At 42.1% G+C, this 10,111-nt stretch overlaps 1 protein-coding gene across 2 annotated transcripts in view; it reads right to left on the bottom strand.

The window, feature by feature from the left end:
- Positions 1 to 1,949: 1,949 nt before the first annotated feature.
- The window catches only part of MBOAT2 (membrane bound O-acyltransferase domain containing 2), a 109,208-nt gene continuing 101,046 nt past the window's right edge, over positions 1,950 to 10,111 (bottom strand). For both annotated transcript variants that reach the window (XM_057743227.1, XM_057743228.1), the window contains 4 exons: positions 8,644 to 8,708; positions 7,212 to 7,344; positions 4,245 to 4,396; positions 1,950 to 2,183 (listed from right to left, as the gene is read on the bottom strand). In XM_057743227.1, coding sequence (XP_057599210.1) covers positions 1,958 to 2,183; positions 4,245 to 4,396; positions 7,212 to 7,344; positions 8,644 to 8,708 — 576 coding nt within the window. In that variant the 3' untranslated portion in view covers positions 1,950 to 1,957. The remainder of the gene's footprint in view (positions 2,184 to 4,244; positions 4,397 to 7,211; positions 7,345 to 8,643; positions 8,709 to 10,111) is intronic.

Below are 10,111 nucleotides of genomic sequence, written 5' to 3'. Positions count from 1 at the left end.
CTGTGGGGGCAGATACTTTCCATGATTACTCTTTTCTAGCCTCTCACATTCCACAGTTCACTTAAATTCAATGCATGGAAAAAAAGAGAAAATTTATTTAGCAATCCATCCTCTCCCAGGAGGTAACAGGGCATGGCTAACATTATCAAGTGGAAAAAAAAAAAAAAAAACCCTTCAGAAAAATAAGAACATTTCATATAAACAAAGACGAGGCTATTTCTAAAGTTCTGGGAAGGTACACGGATATTTTTGCTGATTAGATCTCAAAAGTTCCAAGTATGTTTGCTTTTCCTTTTGTCTTTACATGAACTACTACACAGCTTAAGCCAGGGAGTTGTTCTGTCCTTCACTTCATCTGCAAATTTATTAATGACAAAAAAAAAAGAGACTCATCATAGATAGACAATTTGCACTTCATTTAAAAATTTAAGGCAAAAAAGAAAATAAATTCCACAAAAGATGGGTCACAGAAAAATAAAGTCGGAAGGCCCTGCCCATCCTTCTCCCTTTCGGCCCCCGATTCACCACTTTTGGCCACGGCCCTGACGCCAGGCTGACATCACATCCCTCTCCTCTGCTTTCAGCAACTGGAGCATCACCAGACTGCGGGGTCAAAGGAGACACTCAGCAATGTGCAACAAAATTACCCATGGTGAAAACGGCCCATAAGGTAAAAGCACATTTTTCGACTTTAAGAATCTGAAACTCATTAACAAGAGCTCATGGCAAAACTTTCACGTGAGACGTTAAGAGTTTGGAAACTAATTCATATTATTCTCTACAAAGGTGGTTCAGACCCAATGACTTTGTTTTCATTTTCCTAAAACTTTCCCAAATATGAATTAAACGGTCAAGGATAAAAAAGTGATTAGCTAGAGAGCAATTTCACTCAGTGATTTCTCTTTTAAAACCTTCAAGCAATCTCCCACTATTATTTTCATAATCCTTTTATAATTCTATATAATTTACACTTGGTACATTTCTTTTAAAAGTCCAACGTATGAAAAAGTTATTAAACTTTTCTGTCGTACAGAATCACAAAGAACTCAGATAAACAGGGGGGAAAAGCACTTCTGCTGCGCACCGGGCACCTGCCCTGCGCACCTGTGTGCTGGTCACAGCTACCACTGGCTCGGGTTCCGACCCCCACAGTGCTTTCTTCATTCATGCCTTCCTCCTTTCCTCTGTCATCTTCTCTCTTTTATTTTCTCAAGAAAAATAAGCTTAAAATATCACATTACCAACCTTTAATTATGCTTAAGAAATCCTTCCTTGAAGGGCTCTCTGTCTGACACAGGGTAACTAAACTCTCCAGGAAAATAAACTACCCATCATTTGGCATCCCTCAGCTTACAGCTTCACTACATACTGTAGTCATTTGAGATACTTTAAGAAAACCCTTCAAATACTGAGATGTTTATTGCATTTTGAAGTATCCATAATCTTAAATATCCCATTCAAATTCCTCCGGAATTCCTGTGCAGCACACAACATCAAATAGTGTTGAAATAGTGTTCTCACAATATTACACTTGAAAATACCATTTAGGAAACAATATTTTAGGAAATAGATGGTTTAAGGCAAGACATTCATTTGGAAAAGTTAATTTTTCTCAATCATCCAGATTGACACAATTATTTTTCCATCTCTTCAGTGCCTTGGGAAACACAACATACATTCAGCAACAGGGCACACTTACGACCCTATGGACATATGCTGAGGTCCTGAGTGCCCATTGAAATAATGGAAATATTTTTCATAAGGCGTGGCCCACAGGGACATGGCATGGGAGGGGTATTTCACTCCATTTTCAAGCTGGTATACAGGGAATTCCCTACCTAAAACTGTCCGATTTCCCCCCACGTGATCTCTTTCCCAACAGACACAAACCCCTTGAAAGGTGCTAAGATTGGTTTCTGTTAACATACAAAAAATAGCCAACAGAGTGCTTTCTCCATCATTGCTTTAATGATGAATGTCTAGAGGCTATTTCTTGATTCTGACTGCAAACACTGTTTGTTGTGGAAAAACTATTCTGTCCCGAAGAATTTTCTCTTTCATCAAACTTTTTGTATCGTGACAGCTGAACATTTTCATGTGTGTTCTTTCCTCTTTGACTTTTTTTCACTGGCAACAACAATAATACTAAGATACCAGCAGAGTGAAGGCTGTAATACCAGGAGCTAAAAGAAAAAAGGAGAAGTTTACTTTATTAAATTCTCATAATTAACAAGACTTAATTTGACACTTGTCAAAATGTCACAAGCCCCACTTAGGATGTGTATATTTACCAAGTTATTCTTGTACCCATTCCCCTTAGATGAAACTCTAACCATGTATACCAGCGGCACTGTATCAACCCAGGACACCTATAAGCATGATACTAGATATCGTATTACGTTCCTTTGTAAGGGTCACAGGCCAGGACTAAATAGAACAAAAACAAAAACATACGCATCAATAGCTTCAGAGATCTGAAAAAAATCTCTCAAAATCCACAGAATCAAATACTGAGCAAACAAAAGAATGCAGGTCGTAAAGGGGCAGTAATAGCCTTACCTGCTACTGATTGCCCCTAATTAAGTTACAAATATTCCGATGATGTAACAGATAAGCAATATTGCTTCTTGACGGTTACTTTCACAAAATAAAGGTCACATAACTAAAAATATTATGAGATGTATCATGCCTCAAATTAAATATAAACCAAATATGACCTGTTGCTTCTATAGCTGTAAGTGCAGGTACCTGTGAACAAAGTACCTGAGACAGAAAATCCAATGAACAGTTCCATCGCATTTAAACATATGTAATAATTCTGCTAAAATGGACATTTTAGCAGGAGTTACTCATGTCTTCCTGTATGATTATTATCACACTCAATAATTTTTTGACCACATACACTGTGCTGGCATTCTAAGTGCTAGGGGAATGAAGAGTTTATGAAAGAACAAAGTTTCTGATCTCAAAGATATCGCTGTCTAATATGGGGGGAGTGGAATCTGGTGGGGGGGAGAGAAGATAAACAAAATATGGAATTCAAAACAATAATTTCTACCACGTAGAGATGACAAAGTACCAGTGAAAGATAAAAGAGTGAAAAGGGAACCAATAAATGAAATACAAGTAATTTATTATATCTTTTGATTGAAGAAATCAAGAGAATTAATAATTCGTTATAAAGAACAAGCTATACTTTTTTTAACTGCTTCATCATATTCTTTATTGCTCATCTTTTTTAAGTTTTCCTTTCCCTTCAGAGTTGGCTGTCTGATAGCTGAACTCTTGGTCCACGAACTTTACCAACAGTTACTGATGGCTATCAGAGGATATATTTTACTTTCGCCCCTAAAATACCCCTAGCGACTCTTAAGCCTCAGCTTTAACACACAAACTCCTAAACCCTGGCTCTTGAACAGGGGTGAGCAAACTATGGCCCGTGGGCCACAGCTAGTCTGCTGTCTCTTTTTCAAACTGAGATGTAACTGACATATAACATTATTAGTTTCAGGCATACAACATGATTCGATGTCTGTATACATCATGAAATGGCCACCACAATCATCTAGTTCACTTCCTAGTGTAGAAAGAAGAGCTCCACTTCCCACTGAAACCTCTGAGAGAGCTGAAGCAGCGGTTACCCAGCTGATATTCCTCCCTCTAACTCACACTCTCATCTGAGGTCTGGGTGGCGTCACTCATCCCATATATAAACTGGAGGCTGCTTGGTTTAAGATCTAAAAGTGACTGACAGTGCCTCTATCCTGCAGGAAATAAGCTAGGGCACTATTTTCTCTTCTGCTCCATAGCACGAAGCTTTCTTTTAAAAATAAATTTCAAAAAAAAGGGATACAAAGGAACTCATTTACAAAACAGAAACAGACTCACGGATACAGAAAGCAAACCTATGGTTCCCTAAGGAGAAAGGGTGGGGGGAGGGATAAATTAGGAGTTTGAGATTAAAATATACACACTACTATGTGTAAAATAGAGAAGCAACAAGGACCTAGTGTGCAGCACAGAGAGCTCTACTCAGTACCTTGTGATAACTTGCAATGGAAAAGAATCTAAAAAAGAAAATATATACATATACACAGATATACACACACACACATACGTGCATATATAAATAACTGAATCACTTCGCTGTACTCCTGAAAGTAACACAACATTGTAAATCAACTATATTTCAATAAAAATTTTTAAAAGATTTCCACTGGCATACTTTAAAGAGTAACACTTACCTGAAAAACATGAACGATGGTTTTACAGAAAGAAGAACGAACGGCACAACTGTGTAGCTTACTGCTATCTGAGTTACCACCCATGTGATGACATCATACAATAATTTAAGTTGGGGAGGCTCGATGAAATGATGTCTAAAGTTATTTCTCATCTGAAATAAAGAAACAGAAATATTGATCTTTAACGTTGCTTCTAAAATTACACTGACTTTATCAACTGTTTCAAGTGAAACTCTCATACGTCACTGGTGGGCATCTAAAATGGTACTCTTACTCCAGGAAAAGCTGGTTCTGGTTCAGAAAAAACTAATGCACGTATGTATAAAAAATACAGAGCGCGCACGGTGAAGCACATGGGCAAAATGTGTGAATCTAGGTGAAGGGCATGTAGGTGTTCTTTGCAACTTCTCTGTAAATTCAAAATTGTATTAAAATTAAAAGTTTCCCCCCGAAGTTAAAAACCACGCTGCATAGAGTTCCTTAAATCATATTTTGTAAACTATGGTACAGGCACATCTTGTTTTATCGTGCTTCACTTTACTGTGCTTCCAGACACTGCGTTTTTTTACAAATTGAGGGTTTGTGGTAACCCTGCATCAAGCAAGTCTACTGGCGCCATTTTCCCAACAGCATTGGCTCACTTTTTGTCTCTATGTCACATTTTGGTAATTCTTGTAACACTTTGAACTTTTTCGTTATTATTATGTTTGTAATGGTGTTGTGTGCTCAATGATCTCTGATGTCATTACTACGACTTGCTGGAGGCTCAGATGATGGTCAGCATTTTTTAGCAACAATGTACTTTTTAATTAGGGTACGTACATTTAGACATGACGTTACTGCACACTTGACAGACTAGAGAGTAGTGTAAACATAACTTCTACGTGAACTTGGAAACCAAAAAATTCATGTGACTCTCTTTACTGAAAATATTCACTTTATTGCCAAGGTCTAGAACCAAATCCGCGATATCTGCTTATATGTAAATGAGGTTCACTCCATGACCAATTGCTCTACTACTATGAAATGAGACATCCTTCTTCTTCTTTAACCTCTGCGTTTGTGAAAGACAGCTATTATACACGGAGCTTGGGTCAAAGAGCACTTATTAAAACGAACGGCAATTACACACATCATTCATTCATTAGGGGAAATTGGGAAGGGCTTCTCAGAAAAAAGTGCTTTCTAATAACCACTATTTTCATAATTTTTTATCTTCTAAAACAGTCAAAACATTTCAATTTTGAACTGTGCAAACTTCACCAAACACTATTTCTTTTCTCTTGTGTCCGGCTTTTCTCATGAAGTGTGGCCCTGCTCTGAGCCACCAAGCGAGCTCTTCAGAGGTGATGCACATGTGGTCAGTGGCTGCTCACTCGGAGGCCAGCACTCCTAGCGGCAGGACCCGATCCACACTTCCTGCCTTGCTCACAGCCGCAGAGCTACCTGCTCTCTCTCAGAGCCCTTCTGTCCACTGGGGCAGACCCGTTTCCCAGGCGTGGCTCTCAGCATTCCACCCCTACACCTGCCCACCTCCCCTGACTCCCTGATGTGCGGACAGATGAGGATGAGGCTCTCCCAGAGTTTGCTGTTCAAGTTCTTCTATTATCATGCCTCTTCCTGCAGACCTGCCCCACCCCTGCCCTTTGCCTTTCCAGAACCACCCACCCTTTAGACAGACATGAAAGGCTCTACTTCAGCCCAATCTGCTTGTCATTCCCAAACACACCACACGCTTCCTAACTTGGTTTTGCTAATGTCGTTTCCACACCTAGAAAGTCGTTTTCTACCCCCGTCACACTTCACTCACTACTGAAATAACTTCCATCATTCAAAGCCCAAATCCGAGCACACTTTCCTACTCTGACCACCTTAGGCAACCCAACCAAAAGGGATTTCTTTCCCTCTAAACACCTATGGTGGGGCTTCCCCGGTGGCATAGCGGTTAAGAATCCGCCTGTCAATGCAGGGCACACGGGTCTGATCCCTGCTCCGGGAAGATCCCGCATGCTGTGGAGCAACAAAGCCCGCGAGCCACAACTACCGAGCCCTCAAGCCGCAACTACTGAAGCCCGTGCACCTAGAACCTGTGCTCTGCAACAAGAGAAGCACTGCAATGAGAAGCCTGTGTGCCACAACGAAGAGTAGTCCCTGCTTGCCGCAACTAGAGAAAGCCCGCACATAGCAACGAAGACCCAACACAGCCAAAATAAACAAAATAAAATAAAAATAAATATTTTTTAAAAAAACAAACACCTATGGTTCTCACTATCCACAAAATCGATGGACTCTATCACATATGCCCTGTGGTATACGCACCTGCACACCCCCCACATAGAAACCTACACATGTACACACACCTTACGCCCCTAATGAGACTACCAACCACAGAAGAACAGCCTTTAGTTAACACTTCTTGACATTGACCTCATACATCTCCAAGGTACCTTAAAACTGAACGCAGTAAATAGCTGCTAGTTTGCGAAAGCCACCTGCGAGTTACGTAATAAGCTTGTTCAAAAATAAGGTTTTGTCACGTCACTTTCCTCCGACTGCCTTTCAAGGACTCACACCAAACTGCCCCTCTTCTTTGCCGTGTCGCCAACCTAATTCTTCAGATGTTTCCCAAAATATTACACAGGTCTCAGCCAAGCAAATCCTCTACAGACCCGCCCCCCACTTGGGGTCCGCCACAGGGAAGGGCCCGTTCAGGAAACAGCTCTAAAATAAGCCTGCCTGTCTGGCCATCTCTGCTTAACTCAGTTTCCAGCAAATCCTTCAGAAGATTCTGTGTCAATGAGGAACGTGCGGTGGGGGCCTCCGCGGGCACATCCCGCGCTCCCCGCCCGCCCGCGGCGCCGACCAGGCCCAGGGAGCTAGGCTGCCCGGTGGGAGGAGGCTTCCTGGGGCGCTGACAGCAGGTCACGTGACCAGCACCCGGCGCGAGGAGGGGTGCACCATACTCACTGCTCGGGCCGCCACCGTCATCACCACTCCCGTGAGAAACGTCAGGTAATAGCCTGGGTACACCCCGTGCCAGATGGCAGACAGCACGAACGTCTGGATGGTTGGACTCAAGGAGGTGCGTTCATAACATACCCTGGAAACCACGCAAAACATGAGTGATTAAAGCTTATCAAGCCCACAACGATCACATTTATTGCCCGTCAGCACCTAGGAGAACAACTTATCTCCGGCATCAGCTTCATCTCTGACCTCAGGGAGGTTATGGCTATTAGGGATCAGATTTATGGAAAGAAGTTTCATTTCCATCTCTTTACTGGCACATGTAATCATCAAAATGATCTTTTCTAGTGTCTGGGAGTCTATACTATGTACAGAAAAACTTGAACAAATATAAAAGTTATTTTCATTTTACATTATTTTATTATTTTCTTTAGTAACATTTAGAACTCCCAACTGATCTAACGATATTCTTCTGGGAAGTAGGCTGTGCTGAGTCTAAAGTTTTCCTGTCACAGGTAGAGAACTCAGATGAAAATAAGATTTTCCTAAGGTATCAAATTTAATATGTAACAACAACAAAAAGTAACACAACAGATTAGCTCAGAAAATCTGAGGGAGACTGCAAAGCACCATGAAGCGATGATAATGTATTTTGGCTATTTCAAGGGGTAAAGACATTGAACTTGTCATAAGTAAAGGACAGGACAAAAGAAGGCTGCTTTACAGAGAACGGTGCTTAGAGCCCTCCCGTCACAGGAGCAGTATTTTATGAAATAAACTCAAGACCGGGCAGTGTGTCCCTCCAGGAACAGGGAGATAGGACCACTGGGAGTTTCTGTGCAGTCCTCTGCCTCGCCCTTGTCCACATGACAACCTCCCCGTCATAATTCTCAGCACAAGCGCCTCTTTGCCCCTTGCTCCTGCACGCGTCCCGCTCGCCCTCTGTCAGCGTCCTCGCTACAGGGACCAGCACGTGGGGATCACTCTGCCATCTGCTAACAAGACAGCGAACTCCTGCTGCAGACGCTGGGTCTTCACATCCTGTGCCCAACATATAAATAAAGGTCTGTTGCACTGAAATATTTTAAAACTGGAAGAGTTGTGGAACATCTAGGGCATTCGTATGGTGGTTGTGTAGCCTTTTTTATTTGGACAAATCTCCCATGAATGAGAGACACACTGGTGATCTCAGCCCTTGATGGGCCACTTCAGGGTGGGCTGAGATGTCAGCGGTAGCTACATTCATGACCCAAGCCTAAACAGTTCTCAGACTTGGAAGCACCTGGCTTCGGAGAATGTTAACTGCGTTTCCTGGTTAACACAAGGTCACGGCGTTAGTTTAGTTTCGTCAAGAATGTGAACCCAGTGAAGCTCAGCCTCAAGAACTAGAGGCCAAAGCTCAGCTGACGATGCCTCTTGAAGGAGCTTTTACCTTTTGAGCCAAAGAGCTGTCTGAATATTCCAATTGTCGAGAAACATCTTGAAACTGGTTGACATCTGAAAAACAAAGGAACTGTTTTCTTTGGCCGACAAAATAACGAAGCTTTAAATATGTGACATTCTCCTGTGCTAAGAGTACGTTACTTGACAACGACAGTCGTGTACCATCTCCTCCCTTTAATACCATTTCTTCTAGTAGAGGAACATCATTCTATAAAAGGAGTTTATTGCAGGGAACACCCGCGAGGTAAGTGGACCCTCATCATTTTCTCCGGGGTGTTAACACCTACAGGGGTTGTCATGGAATTACCCCAAAGACAGGCCTGATAGAGCAGGCAAATAACCTCTCAGTGGCCGTTCACTGGGGACCAGACGGGATGCCCCATCAGGTGCGGCATCCCTGTTCCTTCACCTCCTTCAGCCGCCCCCCTCCCCAGTTACTGGGAGTCGTGGCTCCCCTGGACCGGCCCCCCTGGAGGAGTGGTCTGCACATCTTCCTACCTTTCCAGCCCCTCACTCAAGCTTCCCCCACTAACGCCCCGCTCTTGTCTCAGAGGGAAGCTCCGGTGCTCTGGCCACTGCTCCTTCCCTGCGTAACCACCCCCTCCTCCGGTCTGCACTTCTCACCACTTGAGATTCCCTGGTCCATTATTCACTACTCTCGTCAAAATCTGAGGATGAGAAACTGGTTCTTAGGAGGCAATAAAAATCTTACTGTTTTTACGAATAAGGCACATATATACATAAAGGACATAAAGGGATACGCAGTATGTTTGTGATATTAAAATTTCATAGGGCCTGATTAGGGAAAAAAGTCTCAAAACTCCTTAGTTGGCAATAATGAACAAAACATTAAAACACGACCATATATTCACCCCCCAATTTCCACCATCATCCATTTCCGCCGTCCTTCCCCTTTTTATTACTGACACTGTTAAGAATATTTCAAGGCAAATACAAGGCATCTTATTTCACCTGTAAGTACTTCAGAATTTATGCTCAAAAACTTTAAAAAAAAACTATGATCAGGGACTTCCCTGGTGGTCCAGTGAATAAGACGCCGTGTTCCCAATGCAGGCCACTGAGGTTCAATCCCTGGTCAGGGAACTAGATCCCGCATGGCGCAACTAAAGATGCCCCATGCAGCAACTAAAGATCCCGCACACTGCAACAAAGATCCCACATGCCATAACTAAGACCCAGCTCAGCCAAATAAATAAATATTTTTTTTTTACAAAAGATTAAGAATTCTAAAAAAAGAATGTCATAAAAAATAAAAAATAAATTAAAAGATCATAATCAGATCTAACCAAATTAATAATAATTCCTTAATATCTAATATCCATTTTGTATTCAAATATCCCTGACGGTTTAAAAACACGGCTTTCCTGTTGGCCAGGTCAATCAGGATCCAAACGCATGGTGCGTCCGGCTGAAGTCCCCTTTAAGCTGTAGTAGCT

This window comes from Hippopotamus amphibius, chromosome 7 (genome assembly GCF_030028045.1).
Source record: "Hippopotamus amphibius kiboko isolate mHipAmp2 chromosome 7, mHipAmp2.hap2, whole genome shotgun sequence".
Taxonomy (NCBI): Eukaryota; Metazoa; Chordata; class Mammalia; order Artiodactyla; family Hippopotamidae; genus Hippopotamus; species Hippopotamus amphibius.
This window is presented reverse-complemented; position numbering and strand designations above follow the sequence as displayed.